Source organism: Mytilus edulis, chromosome 4 (genome assembly GCF_963676685.1).
Source record: "Mytilus edulis chromosome 4, xbMytEdul2.2, whole genome shotgun sequence".
Taxonomy (NCBI): domain Eukaryota; kingdom Metazoa; phylum Mollusca; class Bivalvia; order Mytilida; family Mytilidae; genus Mytilus; species Mytilus edulis.
Genome location: NC_092347.1, coordinates 4,192,957 through 4,211,112, shown reverse-complemented (window position 1 = coordinate 4,211,112; position 18,156 = coordinate 4,192,957). Strand labels below are relative to the sequence as shown.

Here is an 18,156-nt window from a genome sequence, read left to right as displayed (position 1 = left end):
ACTAAAAAGCACCGTTAAAGTCCACACATTTTTTTTTTCATTGACAGAAAACATCAATTCGTTTTTTTAATCCCGTCAGTACAATACCATGCATGGACTTTTCTTCTCGGTAGTTATTTGTTTACCAGTTTGATGAATGAAAAAAAGTACGGTATCTGTAGATGTTCCATTAATTTGATCTTTGTATTATGATGATGATGGCTAATTTGGACATTATTTTTAAAAGTTCGTAAATTCGTTAGTCATTAATTTATTTCATTATTACTGCATTCTTGAAGTACTGTTTTTCTTTTTCTTCTTATTCGTTGTATATAATCACTTTTTTGGCGTAACTAATGTACAAATCGAACGTGCCTCCTAATCTATAACATTTGAACGGCATTCATTCGGACAGCAATATTAATTTTACATTAAACAAAACAAATACAAGTAAATGAATCCCAAAAGGTCCACTGTCACAAAACCTTTAACAAACTTTTTACGTTAGTAATTTCGGTGTTGGCTATAGAAAACAACGAAAAATAATGTGCTATAATTTTCAGAACAGAAATATGAAGCCAGTATGATAAATTCTAAATAAAAATGAAAATATGCTATGCTTTAAATTATATTTTTATCGATAAGTATCGGATATCGATGCGTTGAATGGGTGTCTACTATTATTAAGGGCATGCAGTTTAAAACCTTCAAAAAGAGTAAAAACAAGATTAGTTTGAGGCAGTTGTCTCTGATTTTTTTAAGGTATATATAGGAAATTTTTCTGAGACAAGTGCTTGTGTTTTTTTACAATTCTTCGTTCAGTTTTATTCCTAGTCACACAACTTTCAGTTTTTAATGTTTAATTATATAAAATCTGACAATTTTGTGAAACCTGTACAGCTTAAAAAAAATAGCATTTTTTTTTTTTTTAATTCTATACTATAGTGTATCATAGTGATTCATAGGGATTCTGATATATTTTTTTCAATTTCATGATATTTTATACAACTATGAAAACATAATTTTGAATATTTTTTTTTTAATCTATAATTCTATCTGATTTTAAAAAGTTATTTTAAATGCTTATATTACTGACTGTATTTTCCTGTAATCAACCGAAATAATATCCCTCTAGAAAGAAATATATCTTGGTTACTCCTTTGTTGAGCCCCATATTTTGTAAACAGTATTCCGAGTATCAATAACTTCCGTTTCGCAGAATTTCTCTAGATTTATCTTATTATCAATTACCGAAAATGGCCTGTGAAGGAAATTTGCGAGTTGACAATCAAGAAACCATTGAATGTCTGCAAAGAGAGGCTGAATCTCTGAAAAAGAAATTAGAGGATGAAAAGGCAAAGCTTAGTGATGTCTTAAGTGCGTATAACAGGTTTTACAAATAAGTTGAAACTAAATAATTCACACGACTTCCTCATTCAATAAATTTATTTTTCTGTCATTATACCTCTCAGCTTTAGTGCATAAACTAAGCAACTACACTGTTCACATATGCTGTTCAATAACCAGCAACTGTCTCCTTGGAATGAGCTGTTTCTTAATGTCAAGCTACAGTATATGGGCTATTTCACAGATAATGGTCAAATAATAATTACCTGGAAGAAGAAGAAGAATGGTTATATCTTTTACATACAACTTTTGTCTGATGGTCTTGTTGAACAACTATAAACATAAACAGGTTGAGGACAACTCACCAAATGGGGAACTGGTACCTTGAAGGACTGAATTTGACATTGTCATTATCCGAATTACACTAATGTAAACATGTAGTCCTCCATTTGGTGGGTTGTCCGCATCCCTGATAAAATTGAGAAAAAAATACTTTTTATTACAATCCAATAGACAACTTTCGCTTTCGATGCATTTCCGTCAATAAAAACTTTAGTTTTAAGGGCATTGTCACTTCCTTTCCAATGTTGAGCGAGTGGTTTGAAAACTATGATGCTATATTATGTATATTGCAGGAATTATTTGGCAAATTTAATTTTCATAATTAACAGTCAGCACTGCTATCATTAGGGATTTGTGATTTAGTACCGACAGAACAAACATATTTCTAAGTTATCCTGCACAATGATGATGACTAAGAAGCTTGATGAACGTTAATAGTGCAGGGATACAGGCGATACCCTCTATCTGGTAAATGATGTCACTAAGGCACGCATAATTGACAAGTTTTTTTCTGTGACGGACAAACTCAAAAGTGGTCTATAGTGTTGGCTTTGGTTTCAGCTCATTCATTAATCTTATATAATGTATTAAATATTTTCATTCAAGTGGGAGCAGCTACAGATAAAATACCGAAGATAGACAACTTTACCATGAAAATGAGGAAAATGTTAAAAGGTCATCATGGAAAAGTTTTATGTATGGACTGGTCAAGAGACAAAAGACACATTGTTAGCTCATCTCAGGTAAGCATTGATTTGAAGACGGACTCCTGGAGTGGGATTTTCTCCTTGTGTTTAGGACCCATTGGTGGCCTTCAGTTGTTTTCTGCTCTTTGCATTTGGTCGGGTGGTTGTCTCTTTGTTTAATTAATATATGTCAAAGACAAAAGACACATTGTTAACTCATCTCGGGTAAACATTGATTTGAAGATGGACTGCAGGTGCAGGATTTTCTCGCTGTGTTGAAGACCCACTTCTGGCCTGTGCTGTTTTCTGCTTTTTGACTTCAGTAAGGTTGTTATCTCTTTTGTCACGTTCCCCATGTTTCCATTCTCTATTTTATTGATATTTGTCAGACAAAAGACACATTTTTTGCTCATCTCAAGTAAGCATTGATATTTGACTAAGACAATACCACATTGTTAGGTGTACATGTAGCTCTCCAGTTTTATAAATTTATATGCAAGCAGTCTCCTATCATGCTCATGTATTCTCTATTTATATTTAAAGAAGAAATTATAAACATATATATGTACTATTTGTAGGTCATGTTATTTTGTGAAAAAGTGTTTCTGTAGTTTCTAAATGACAATAAAATCTTTAGTTTTAAACATGTTAAACATGAATTAATACAAATGTTTCATTTTATTTTTATTTTTATTGACAATATTTGTTTGCTTTTAAAAATATCAGTACATGCATGATGCTAGTCTGTACATTCTGTTGGGTCTGAAAAAACAACATCCAATGTTATTATAGAATAAGCACAAATATATTTTTTTTTTACCTAGAAATATCTTCAACCAATCTTGAAATGTCAAATAAGCTCATATTAAAATCACAATATCTTATTGATACTACATGTATATAATTACAGGATGGTAAAATGTTGGTATGGGATGCATTTACAACTAATAAGGTAAATAAAGTATACAGTTATTAAAGAAATGATTGTTTAGTCTAGATAAACCATCATTGTTACTTATATGATGGGTATACATAGATATAATTACTTGAGATATATATGAAATTTTTTAAAGAGCTAAACATACAGGAGTTTAAGATATACAATGTATTTAAATGTATGTATTTTGTAGTCATAATATTTATAACATAATAAGATTATCATTGTGAATTACATTCATGACATTTTGTTGTCTACCATCAGACATGTCCATTTGAGTACTATTGTAACTAAACACATAAGCTTGGCAATTAATTTGTATATGTTCTCTGAAATCAAATAGATAGAGATATCATCAACTGCATAGATTATTATGCCCATGCAGTACGTGGTACAAAAATGTATACTGCAATACCCTGGAATTGTCTATCCTTTTATATGTAACAAATTGCTCAGCTTCAGTATATTGGAATGATTTTATCTTTATTTGAAACTTTGTTTATATGGTGAGTTGTATTATGTCAGAGATTTTAAGATCTACCAGGCATTCTTTTCTGCTTTTTAGATACTGTGAACTCTTATTATACCCTCTGGGAATGGAATTATTTGTTGATGTATAAAAACTAGTGGAGTCTATTCTCACGATTCCTAAATATTTGTACATTTTAGGAACATGCAGTAACCATGCCAACAACCTGGGTAATGGCCTGTTCATATGGACCTACTGGTGAAGTTGTAGCATGTGGGTAAGCATATACACATTTCAATAAAAGTGGAGCATATGAAGTAAAAAGTGAAAGGGTTTAGACCAAGACCAGTAAAAAAAGAGAGCCCTTAGTTTTTAAATATCTTTTTATCACAGATTTTCATTTTGGAATAAATCAATTTTAATAAATGATGTTATTTTGTATTTGAAAGAACACCATTTCTTATATTTCAACAATTGTCCAGAATGCATACAAGATTTCTTGAAAAATGAATGGACAAAACAAAAAAGCATGAAGTTTTATTTCTGTTTTAGTGGATTAGACAATAAATGTACTATCTATCCTCTGTCAATGGATGTTTTATTTGTTTTAGGGGATTAGACAATAAATGTACTATCTATCCCCTCTGTCAATGGATGTTTTATTTCTGTTTTAGGGGATTAGACAATAAATGTACTATCTATCCTCTGTCAATGGATGTTTTATTTCTGTTTTAGGGGATTAGACAATAAATGTACTATCTATCCTCTGTCAATGGATGTTTTATATCTGTTTTAGGGGATTAGACAATAAATGTACTATCTATCCTCTGTCAATGGATGTTTTATATCTGTTTTAGGGGATTAGACAATAAATGTACTATCTATCCTTTGTCAATGGATGTTTTATTTCTGTTTTAGGGGATTAGACAATAAATGTACTATCTATCCTCTGTCAATGGATGTTTTATATCTGTTTTAGGGGATTAGACAATAAATGTACTATCTATCCTCTGTCAATGGAAGTTTTATTTCTGTTTTAGGGGATTAGACAATAAATGTACTATATATCCTCTGTCAATGGATGTTTTATATCTGTTTTAGGGGATTAGACAATAAATGTTCTATCTATCCTCTGTCAATGGATGTTTTATATCTGTTTTAGGGGATTAGACAATAAATGTACTATCTATCCCCTCTGTCAATGGATGTTTTATTTCTGTTTTAGGGGATTAGACAATAAATGTACTATCTATCCTCTGTCAATGGATGTTTTATATCTGTTTTAGGGGATTAGACAATAAATGTACTATCTATCCTCTGTCAATGGAAGTTTTATTTCTGTTTTAGGGGATTAGACAATAAATGTACTATCTATCCTCTGTCAATGGAAGTTTTATTTCTGTTTTAGGGGATTAGACAATAAATGTACTATCTATCCTCTGTCAATGGATGTTTTATATCTGTTTTAGGGGATTAGACAATAAATGTTCTATCTATCCTCTGTCAATGGATGTTTTATATCTGTTTTAGGGGATTAGACAATAAATGTACTATCTATCCCCTCTGTCAATGGATGTTTTATTTCTGTTTTAGGGGATTAGACAATAAATGTACTATCTATCCTCTGTCAATGGATGTTTTATTTCTGTTTTAGGGGATTAGACAATAAATGTACTATCTATCCTCTGTCAATGGATGTTTTATATCTGTTTTAGGGGATTAGACAATAAATGTACTATCTATCCTCTGTCAATGGATGTTTTATATCTGTTTTAGGGGATTAGACAATAAATGTACTATCTATCCTTTGTCAATGGATGTTTTATTTCTGTTTTAGGGGATTAGACAATAAATGTACTATCTATCCTCTGTCAATGGATATTTTATATCTGTTTTAGGGGATTAGACAATAAATGTACTATCTATCCTTTGTCAATGGATGTTTTATATCTGTTTTAGGGGATTAGACAATAAATGTACTATCTATCCTTTGTCAATGGATGTTTTATTTCTGTTTTAGGGGATTAGACAATAAATGTACTATCTATCCTCTGTCAATGGATGTTTTATATCTGTTTTAGGGGATTAGACAATAAATGTACTATCTATCCTTTGTCAATGGATGTTTTATATCTGTTTTAGGGGATTAGACAATAAATGTACTATCTATCCTTTGTCAATGGATGTTTTATTTCTGTTTTAGGGGATTAGACAATAAATGTACTATCTATCCTCTGTCAATGGATGTTTTATATCTGTTTTAGGGGATTAGACAATAAATGTACTATCTATCCTCTGTCAATGGATGAAGATCCTTTAACAAAGAAGAGAGCTGTAGCCACACATACCAGTTACCTTTCCTGCTGTACATTTACTAGTTCTGACAAACAGGTAGAGAGCATACAATAGTAGTTTTTAGACCAATAAAAACCCCGTTCTGTTACTAGTTACACACTTGAAAATGAGTAACAGAGTTCGACAGTTTTTTTTTTTAAATTTTCCTAAAATTTGAATGGAATAATTGTAATTACTAGTTTGTAATTATGGTATAAGTAATTATTTTGAAGGTTATCTTTTCAAATGCACTTCAAGATAATAAGATTTCTCATACTGTCAATGAAGAATAATACAATGAAATTGGCCAGAAATAATGGTTTGTAGCTGAGTTCAGATAAAAAAAATATATTGTTTTGAAATGGTTGAAGCAGGATATTTTCTATATTTTTACAATCAGCAATACCAAAATTCTAGCAAAAATATATCAGTCTATCTAGAAACATTATATAAATAGCCGCGGTTGACAATGTTTTTTCTTGGGGTACCAATCTGCTCTATCACCCTCTCAGCTATGTGTTATTTAATTTATGATACTGAATGTCCTATCATTATTGTCTGTTACAGATGAATTTTATTTAAAAGTATTTTCTATGTAGTCACGTACCAACATTACGGGTATTAGAAAAATCAACAGAAATGAAGTAAATACAAATGTAGACCATTATAGTGCATTGACTTGACATATATATACGATATAAGGATTTGGCCCAAAACGGGGAAAAAGCTCTGCTATCTAGAAAAAAAATCAATTGTTGTTATTGTGTTATTGTTATTTATTTGATTTAAATTTTGGGGTGACATTCTCCTTTTAAAAGGCCTCATATTTATGGCGGAGAAATATACATCACAATAAACATGATGAAATGGACATCACCTGTGGAAACCAATCGATGGTGAACGAATGTGTTTAAGCATGGAATAAAATATCAACAATAAGCATAACGCATAATGATTTATGGTTTTAAAGAAAAAATATTGACAAGTGAAATATGTTTTTCAAACAAATCAAAGCATTGTCTTTGATAACTTGATGTAAACAAACGACAACCTTAGAAGTTTGTTTCACTGATGACAAAAAGTATTTTGATACCAGTAATGTCAAATCATTTTGTAAGCTACTACATATATTTGATTCATGTGCACAGTTTCATTCATAGATTTTCTATAAGAAACTTGACTTTAATCTAGAAAATGATAAATTTCCCACTATAGGATAGTATCTGAAGAGCGTGATTCTTATCTGAAAAACACATCGTCTCCTCAGTACTTGAACCAGGGACCTATGTGTTACAAGGCAGTGCTATGAACTACTGCGCTAAAAAAGTACTTGACCTGCTCAACCACTTACAGTTCACTATGTATCTACTATTCAAGGAGAACAATCCTGTCAAAGTACTATATGAGCTTTTGTCATAGTCCTCTAATGTAAAACTATGGTATGATTTCCAATGAGACTGCCATGATAACAAATATACAGGATCTAAACAACTGTTAGACTGATGATCTCAAATATACAATATTAATACAATTCTAATCACCCTATTTTAGATATTGACAGGAAGTGGTGACAGCACATGTGCATTGTGGGATGTAGAAAGTGGTCAGCTGATTCAAAGTTTCCATGGTCATGCAGGAGATGTGATGAGTATTGATCTGTCACCTTCTGAAACTGGAAATTTGTTTGTTTCTGGGGTAACTATTGTTTATGAAAGATTAAAGACTTATTTTTTTCCAAAAAAAATAGTATGAAGTGAAAAATAAATAGACATCGTCAATAAGGATTATAGATCCTTCATTGACAAAACAAGACATTCTATGTTTGAATAAAAGGAGATGCTGTGAATACAATAGTAAGAAAACAGACCAACAAAAGAAAAAAGACGTCTTAAAGGCAACGTACAGTCTTCAATAATAACCAGCTATCTACACAATATGTTAAGCTCTAAATCTTCCATTGTCTAATCATTATAAAGATTGTGGCATAAGATAATTTATTAATGCAATGGTTTGTATATTACAGATATAACATGATTTGATGATCTTAATATTGATTTATGTTTAGGGTTGTGATAAGGTTGCTATGGTTTGGGACATGAGGACTGGTGATTGTGTACAAGTATTTGAAGGTCATCAGTCGGACATTAACAGTGTAAGGTTTTATCCCAGTGGTGATGCTTTTGCTACTGGATCTGATGACAGCACTGTAAGTTAAATATTCTTAAGTAAAACTTTTATTTAAATCAGACACACCATTTTAAAATGTCTCCGCTCACAGGTAAAATAATATTGCAATCACCTTGGTCATCCATTCATTTAACAAATATTTTCATCGCTCTTTTCACAAAAACTATTAAACAATAAATAATTTGAATAATAAATGAGGCTATTAATATAAGAACCAAAACTCTAGCATTCTAGTTTTGTCCTACTGACTTTTAATGAAATATCTTTCATAGATAGACTCTATCTGCCCACTGAATGTTAAGATTTTTATGTAGGGACAGTTCTCAGTAAAACAAATTGTGCTTAAATTATATGAAGCAGACATAGAGTAGGTGTTGAAGCTAGTTTATTTAGAAATTGCTGCCATGAAGAAACTTTTCATTTGTTTGTAACCAATGAATTCCTGATTAATATGAGAGTATAATTTGTCAATTGATGAGCAGACTTAGAAATGATCATTAAAAAAGAAAGCCTGGTGTTATTAGTTTTTGCTAAATAATAAACATTTGGGTGTCATCTATTTAAAGATTGGAGAGCATTACATATAACACTTCTTTAACTAGTGTCAAAGCACTTCAATGTTACTTTGTAAAGGTTTGAGAGCATTACACATAACACTCCTTTAACTAGTGTCAAAGCACTTCAATGTTACTTTGTTAATGTTTAACATTTCAGTGTCGGTTATTTGACCTTCGGGCTGATAGAGAGGTTAACTGTTACCAGAAAGAAAGTTTAATATTTGGTTGTAACTCTGTAGATTTCTCTGTTAGTGGTAAGTCAAACACCAATACTACAAATATCAACATTTAAACACATATTTTTGAGATAACAGACAAGACTCTTGCCTGTACCAAGTCAGGAATATGACAGTTCTTGTCCTTTCGTTTTTGATGCATTTTGCCATGTGATTATAGACTTTCCAAATTGATTTTCCTCTGAGTTCAGTATGTTTGTGATTTTACTTTTTAGAAGTATAAAGAGAAACCAAAATATCCACCCGCCTTCTAAAAACATTTATAATTTGTCTTAAATCCAGAACTTTCATTTCATGTTTCCATACCCTACCCTTTTGTTCAGAGAGCAAGTTTGTATTTCTCTTCAATCTTTCTCAACTGATTAAACAAATGGCAATTATGAGCTATACCCAGGGTTTCCCCTGGGTCAATTATTTTTTTCGCCACCTCTTTCGCCAAAACAATATATTTTTCGCCACTTTATTATTTTTTTCGCCAAGTAACATAACTATATTTTTCGTTTAAAATTTACCTTTTTTTCTTACCCCCCCCCCCCCCCCCTTTTTTCCCTTAAATAAGATGATTTTGCCCCGTTGTGTCTATGATTATTCTGTCAAACTTATTTTAGAGTCTACATTTAATGAATAAACACTAAACATTTACTTTAAAACAACAGATTTTGTTTTTAACATAAAAGGGAAAAATATTCATTGTATTTTAAACAACTTTTCTAAATGAGGGGGCCACTATACTTTTAATAATAAAGAAGATATAAGTCCTGGAATACAACAAAATTAATGGACATGTTTTGATTATTTAATACCAGTATAGTTCGTAGGGAAAGTTTCTTTAAAAGAAAAATATTGATGTGCCCTTTTGTACTAATTGGTTTTTACAACAAAACAAAAGCTTTTATCACATGATATTTTGATCCCTCATTTCATGTGTAGTCATAACATTGAAGGGCTACTCTCATTCGAGGGGTTGTTCCCAACCTTTTGAATAGATTTCTTCATAATGACAGTTTTCTTTTCTTGACCATCGTAAATGAAAAAGTTGAGACTAAAACTATGCTTGAAACACACGTGTCACTCAAACGACTTTAAAGTAGTCTCCCTAATCAATTACCTATATTAAAGTCAAAGGATAATTAAAGTTTTGAATCGGAGATTTTTCTTGCTTTTGAAAATTTTTCGTAACAACAACAGCTTTCTTTTCTAAACTATCTTTAAAAGGAGAGGAGACGTCAAAAGTTTGCTTCAAACACGTGCGTCGCAAAGTCGTAAATAAATTCTGTATGTGACATTTAGCGGAAGCCATTAAACCATATCATGTTGTCAAACAATTCAATCAACACCTTTATTAATTAGTCCTTTGTTGTCGAAAGCTATAAAATGCAATCAGCTGATTATTGATTTCCTGTCCAAATCTTAATGAGGTCAAGGTGAATTCCGAGTATTGTCTGATCGTGTAAAGTCCGAGAAACTCGAAAAAAAGTATATAAACAAGATGGAGGAAAATAAATCGTTCTATATATTTCTTTCGCCAAATTCTTTCGCAAATGACGAATTTTTATCGCCACAATTATTATTTTTTCGCAAATTGCGAAAATGGCGACCGCCAGCGGAAACCCTGGCTATACCTAAAATATGTAATCTGTGTATAAAGTATTTAAGGAATAACTGTAATACTTTTCTGTTTATGAAGAAATAACATAAAAACTGTGGTGCACACTGAATAACCGGCCCAGCGATGAATGATAATTCTCTAATCCATTTTAAACCAGAGTAAACAATGAAAAAAAGTTGATGACGTCACAGTCACATGACAAAATTATGTCTATGAGCTGATAAACAAAACAACGTCAGCAAATCAGAAGATGTGTTACATCCAAAATTTAATTATTGAGTATTGGTATAATTGCCAATGTGACAACTATCAACCAGAGACTAAAATAATGAATGTAGCAACCATTAGGGACCTTAGGACCTTTAATTATTTCGATTCTAATAGGACAAATTCGGTAAAGGAGTAGGTTCAGTAAGACCCCTTTCTGACCCCAAAATATAGCAGTTTTACAAAATTCTGAAAATGTAATCTTTTAGCTATTTATTGGAAAGTAGAATGCTTCTGCTACACAAATATGGGCTGTTTTTGACAATACAATGCACATATAACGAATACTAACATCATTAAGTCATGCTAAATTACTTAAATGTTCACAATTTTAGCATTTTAGTTCAATTTTAGACGGTTTCCATCTTAAATGAAAGTGGCCGCATTCGTGTTCATTCATAATATCATGGGACACATTCCAATTATTGGTATAATGGCTTACTATTTATTCCTCCAGTAATCTGTTTACTGACTTTAATCAGTTTTGTTGAGGCTTCACCTGATTTATTTTCGTAGCTGTTAAAGCTGATTTCTTAAATCATATCAATCTTATTTGTTCACCTTCTGCTTGTTATATGTTCCGACTACGATATATTTTTTTTTTGGAAAATGACGCAGTCATTGTTCCATAACTGGCGACCTGAACTTCATTACATTTCTCTGCCTACCGCGCTTGGTTTCGTATTTACTATTTTCTATACAAACTGGAATTTGTTATCATTATGCATGAGAGGTCATTGTGTAGTAATCAGCCAGGAACCAGTTTACAAACTAACTGGTTTCTGCTTGTATTCCACTACACTCGAACAAAGTGTTGTAGTTTGACGGGAACCAGTTTAGAATTTGTAAACTACAAAACGTAATCGGTTATTGTTCATTCCGTTTTGGTGTTTCATACCGACTTTTATGGTTTGAAAAAGCTTAAGACCCTTCAAACATTAATGTGATAGGTATATTAAAGACTGTTTTACAAAAGGATGGAACAGTTTTGCTTTCAAAGTCGTACTATAGTGATATCTGTTATGTACGGATTTCCACTTTCACCGGTTAATTTCTTCTTTTACACGTGCTTTTGAAACTTCCTGTCTAAACATCGCAAGTTTTAAAATTGTTTTTTTGATGAATTTAACTTATTTTAACAATCATGAAGCGTTCCAGAATCATTTTCAAGCAGTTCTTCTTCTCTTTGATGATGGAAAATAGGTTTTTCTCAAGAAAATACCGCAAACGATCGCAGAGGAATTGAAACGTACAAGTCAAGTCGGCACCTGGTTAAATTGGCATCTAGTCAAATCGGCACCTATTTGACGTCAATTCGGCATCCAATAATATTTGTTATAATATTTTCTATTCAATTAATTAATAACTGTTACCAAGTACATAGTGAATATGTTGTTGTGTATAAAGGTAAACAACGAAGCCCTTACCCAAGCTGTTGTTTTAACAAGGATTTGTATACAAATCCTTGGTTTTAACAAGTAGACAATTATTAAAATAAAATGGAAAACTATGAGTCCCTTTCAATAAATCAAACTTTCATGCCAAATAATAAGCAAATTTAAGGTGTTTTTTTTCAGTAAAGTTTAAAAAGCATTAAACAAACAATCCTGTAAAATGCTCAACTGGTTTAAATAATGCATAAACATATCCAATATCTCATGATGTATTAGTCCAAATAATTATGACGTCTGGCAAGGCTATTTTATTTTTTTTCTGTGATGTCTTCCTATGAAGTTCGTAGGAAGGCGTCCCAGAAAAAAATTAACATAGCCTTGCGGTCATAGAAAGGTGTCCCAGAATAAAATTAAAAAAGCCTTGCCAGAAGTAATAATTATTTTGACTACTCATATATATATCATTAAAAATACACCAAAAAAGTCATTAAGTTGAGAAAAATAAATATATACAAAATGTACATGAACACCAAAAAATGTGAAAGTTAGTATTTAACTCTTTTTGCTTAAAATACTGTTAAAATTTATATTTAACATGGGTGACGAATTGACTAAATCAGGTGTCGATTTAACCAGGTGCTGATTTGTCCAGGTGCCAATTTAACCAGGTGCCGGTTTGACTAGAATTCTTTGACAAATGTTTGAAATTACCTGAGTTTCATTAGACCTTTGATAACAGTAACAAAAAGATTATTTACTTAATATTTTGTGGGAGAAGGGGGTTCAGACTATGTGGTATCAGGTCTGTTCGCGCCCAATACACTTTCGCACCCTACACGTTCGCACCTCGCACGTTCGCACCCAAGGTCCGTTTGCACTCTACTCATTCGCGCCCAATTTTAATTCAAATTCAAGTTGAATAATTGGAAAATCATGATTGTTGTTTTAAATTGCTTTGGGGTAAATACTGAATGTATTTATAGCTTGGTATGAGTAAAACATTGAAGATTTTTAAGGAAAAACACAAAAGATAATTGTTTTTAACAGCTTGGTCCCTTTGATCTGAAACAACGAAACAATAAAATATAGGAACCAAAATATAGCAATCCACTATTATAACCAAAACATGATAAAATCTATTCAACACACAGAAAAAAACATAGTCAGAATCTCACTTCATTTTGAAAGAAGTCAATGAAACAAAGTTATAGCAATACACTAACAAAACATGATTAAGAGTTATTCAACACAAAATAAAACGTTGACAAAATACCACTTTATTTAGAAAGGATTATTATAAGTTTTAACAATACGCTATCTAAAACATGATTAAGATTTATTCAACACAAAAAAAAATGCTGTCTCACTTTATTTTGAGACAATGACAACAATTATATTATAAGAAAACACTTGCTTACAGAGTTATTAAACACAAAACCAATTAAGATTGGGTGCGAACATGTAAGGTGTGAAAGTGAAAGGGGCGAACATGAGTGGGCGCGAACGGACCCGGATTCAGACTATGTACCAGTGAGAAATATACAAGCCTTTCTACAGTATTTATTTGTACAATTCAGGTAGTCTTGACCTATTCATTTGTCTTAAAAAACAGCCAGTTGCCACCTTCACTTCACACACACACACATATACGAATATCAATTATATGCTTACGAGACATGTTGCATTGTTAAACTAATTACGGTATGTGAAAATCAAGACTTGCATAAAAACTATCCCAATATTAGAGACAGTGGCGTCATTTTTCTTCAGAGCTTTCAGCTCTTTGATTATTTATAGGTCGTCTTTTGTTTGGAGGCTACAATGACTACACAGTAAATATATGGGATGTCTTAAAAGGAAACAGGGTGTCAATTTTATATGCACATGAAAACAGAGTAAGCTGTCTTGGTGTGTCTCCAGATGGCACTGCTCTCTGTACAGGAAGTTGGGACTATACTCTGAAGGTACAAATATAAATAGATATATTCTTTAAAAAAAAAAGTGTCAAAGTTTCTGTAGGCCAAATTATGTTTTAAGAATTACACAGAATTCATTGTTGTATCTATCACAGAGAAACAAATAAACATTAGGAACTGTTGATGGACCCAGATTCCAAAATATCAAGGTTAACCATGGAAGGAAAAGGAAACCTATAACCACAAAATAGCTGTTATACTTGTTTCCTAAGTTATCATTCGAAATTCTAATGATAAAACAGATGTTTTGGTATGATTAACATACAACTGTATAAGACCACATGACATAAACCAACCTACGAAACTTGTTAAATCTAAAACAAATTTCACAAACTGCTACAATAACAGAATATTCAATAGATTTTCTTAGTAAGATAGAGTTTTCAATGCAGTTAATAGATTTCATAAAACTTATATTGAATCTTCATTATAAAACATTATAAATCAGATCACAATGTATTATAGTTTATATCAAATTGTTCATTACAGATATGGGCCTAGACCATCCATATTAACCACCAGATGTTCAAGATTTGGAAACAAAGAATCTCTGAATACATGACCAAGAATATAATTTAGTACTTTTTTAAAGTATAAATCCAATATGAACAAATTGTTTTTCTTCTGTCTCTCAGTACATTAATCTTTTCTGTCTCTTAGTTCATTACATTGTCTTTTAGTTTTATGTCATGAATTATACATGTAACAATTGTTACAAAAATAAGAGTACTGTAAATTCACAAATTATTGTTTGCATTTATTATTTCAATTTTTAAAGAATAGACAAAACTGAAAGATGAAAAATTGCAATTTCAGAAAAAAAACTGCATAAAGTTACATGTATCAGATATTAGAAAATAAAGTTACAACTTACATGTATGAGATATAAAAATAGAAAATAAAGTTACATGTATCATATATTAGAAAGTGAGATTGTATAATTGGTATATTCAATCAGCCACATTATTCTCATTAATAAACAAATCGTTAAAATTTCTGAATTTACAGTATGAGTTTAATATAACCTTTAATCTTTCACTTTTCAATCAACATTACATGACACCATCATCATTTTTATATTACATTTCATTTTAATACATGTACACATATTTTATGCTGATGATATACATACACACTTCACCCCAACAAAGTATAGTTAGTTATTAGAGTACCCTTTAAGTGTCTGTATGTGGATGTTACCAATTGTCAAGGAATGTTAATTACTATAGCCATTTAGGGAAATCAAAATTACATTTAAGTTTTCATTTGGTATAAAAAATTTATGCTAATAAGCTGAGTGAAAAGAATGTAGAACACGAGTAGCAGTGAAGTTGATAAATTTATTTTGAGTGTAGTACTCTGGTGAGGTGTAAATTAACTGTTTGTTAGATTCCGTGTTTTCTCTCTGATGTTTTAGATCTGAACTGTCTTTTGTTTCCAATTATGCATCTGGTGCATTGTATTAAGTTTTGAATATTGCATATTTTTTATCAGATAAGATGATTAAATTTTAAAAAAAGGTAACTCATAAGATTTTAAAATCATATGAAAGAACAAATTGAACGTATAAATTATTTCCTCAAAAAAATGTAAGCTGTATAGGTTTATTACTGCATCCAACAATAAATGTACATTAATGATTTTAGGAAATACTAAACTTTTGCATAAATAAATGTTTTTTATAGTAAGACTTGAGAATAGAAAATAAATGTTCTTGTTTCATATAAACTGAAAATCTAAACAAGGTTTGGTCTCGATATGGATAAACATGGTACAATAAATTATCATCTAAAAGGAAAAGATGATAGTTGAGAGATTTTTATCCACATATTTATAATGTATTTTACAATAATTAACACTTAACTACCCTGGTTTATAGTGTGACACCAATAATTTAGCCAGCATCAGTCTTGTAGTGCTGAATACGTCAAATGTGTTAGTTATTTCATTGTTATCCATGTTTTAATCTGAATTCCTTTATTTATATTTTAGATATATTTATATATGTGTTTCTTATTATATATTTTATGTTTTTGCTGATAGAAAAGAGAATTAAATATTCAGAATTATTCTAAGAAAACAACATTATCAATTTTGAATTGTTAATGTTAAAGAATTGTTGGTAATTGAAAACTTGAAGATTAGCTGATATACTTTATAAGAATTTTCAGTATATGCTAAATTTATCTTGACTTTGTAAAGTATTATTCATTTCTGCTATCTGCTACATAAACCTACCACTTTTTGCACATATTTGCCTGCCAAACAAAAAAAATCACATTTAAAAAAATAAATTAAAGGGAGATAAAAAAAAATCTTACATTCTCATTATGGCGTTACATCACCATAGTATAAATTAAAGTGCTAGTTAGTTGGCTCTATTGATGCTTACAAAAGAACTATATAAACCTTGCATTTAAACCACGAAAGTTATCAGCTGATGGTTTTTAAACTGGTTGAATCCACAAAAACATGAAAGTTCTCATTAGACAAGAGGTGTAAATAGGAGTTACTTCCCCTTTATTTATCTCTGCCATCGTTTATTTGCTTGTATAAAATCACAGAGAAGTCATACATTATAAAGGTTCATTTCACTTTTGAAATTCTGTGACCTACCAATGAAGTAATTTTTACGTCATTAACAAGTTGTGTTTTGTCCCATTTTAATAAATTTTATTTAAACTATGTAATTCAATGTGCAATATATTATTTACCAAAAAAAGTGTGCTCATTTTTACAACTGATCAAGAGGCTCAGAAACAAAATGAAGGCACATTGTAATCATTGATATTGAACAATTGTGAACAAATATGTTTTAAAAAATTAAATGGGAAACATCCTAAAAGTGCTTTTATATTCTTTTATATCTATTGCAATTTAAAGTGGCTACATTGTATTTAATGTTTAAACAGAACACCTTTTAACTAATTCAGATGCAAATAATTAAATACATGTACAGATATATTTTAATTATATTGTTAAATATTTGCAAACCATTACACAAAAAAAAACATGTGTTGGTTACTTGAATAAATCAGTTATTGACAGTATTGTTAATGAGTATATCAAGTATTTGTTTATGTATGTTATAGATATTTTTAACTATTTGTATAGAGTCTGATGCAATATTTTGTTATTTTATTTCTAGTCGATGTTGTCTGTTATATAGATAATCCTTTTTGTATTATACGATATACAATAAATATATAGATATGTCATTTGTGTTACAAATTCAGCCAGAAAATAAAATGTACACATGAAAATAAAACTAACTTCATTATACAATTACAATAAAATATGAATTATTAAGAATATATTCATCAGGCATTTCCAATGAGTTCCGGTGTTGGAGCCCACTTTTTTTCATTATAAAATTACAATAAAATATGAATTATTAAGAATATATTCATCATTCTTTTAAATGGCTGGATCCACCCCTGAATCGATGAAGTACTCGTAATCATGAGACTTCTGAAAGCATTGGGTCTGGCTGTTTGCAGCATCACTCCTTCTTTAGCTTTGCTCAGCTGGTGCAAAAGAATTAATACATGCTTACAGTTTGCAAATCGTAATATGCTTAAACTGATTAAAAAAAATAGCTTACTGTAAAGGGTGTTTGAATTTTATAACATGGAAAAGGTCACTAAACGTATGCTACAATGTACTTCAAAACCAGTTTCAAAAGACCTTCATATTATTTTGGTCATCCTTTTTCATTCAACGCCTTTGATTTTATAGCATTATGTTTAACAGAACCACAGAAAGAAACAGAAATAGATAAGAATATTTGTAGAATTTACCCTTCTGTAATTTGAAGGTATTTGAGGAAAACTCTA

At 30.6% G+C, this 18,156-nt stretch overlaps 1 protein-coding gene across 1 annotated transcript; it reads left to right on the top strand.

Annotated features, from left to right (window-relative positions):
* Positions 1 to 1,172: 1,172 nt before the first annotated feature.
* Positions 1,173 to 17,538, top strand: LOC139521666 (guanine nucleotide-binding protein subunit beta-5-like). Its single transcript, XM_071315168.1, has 10 exons — positions 1,173 to 1,356; positions 2,275 to 2,411; positions 3,265 to 3,306; positions 3,961 to 4,037; positions 6,025 to 6,151; positions 7,646 to 7,789; positions 8,160 to 8,300; positions 8,996 to 9,092; positions 14,142 to 14,308; positions 14,810 to 17,538. The coding sequence occupies exons 1-10, from the start codon at positions 1,236 to 1,238 to the stop codon at positions 14,819 to 14,821; spliced, it is 1,065 nt and encodes a 354-aa protein (XP_071171269.1). The 5' UTR covers positions 1,173 to 1,235; the 3' UTR covers positions 14,822 to 17,538.
* The last annotated feature ends 618 nt before the right edge of the window (positions 17,539 to 18,156 follow it).

Bases quoted from the DNA above. Each gene is read 5' to 3' on its own strand.
- LOC139521666 (XM_071315168.1), top strand. From the start codon at position 1,236: ATGGCCTGTGAAGGAAATTTGCGAGTTGACAATCAAGAAACCATTGAA. The intron at 2,412-3,264 runs GTAAGCATTGAT...ATATAATTACAG, and splicing joins ACATTGTTAGCTCATCTCAG to GATGGTAAAATGTTGGTATG. The intron at 3,307-3,960 runs GTAAATAAAGTA...TGTACATTTTAG, and splicing joins ATGCATTTACAACTAATAAG to GAACATGCAGTAACCATGCC.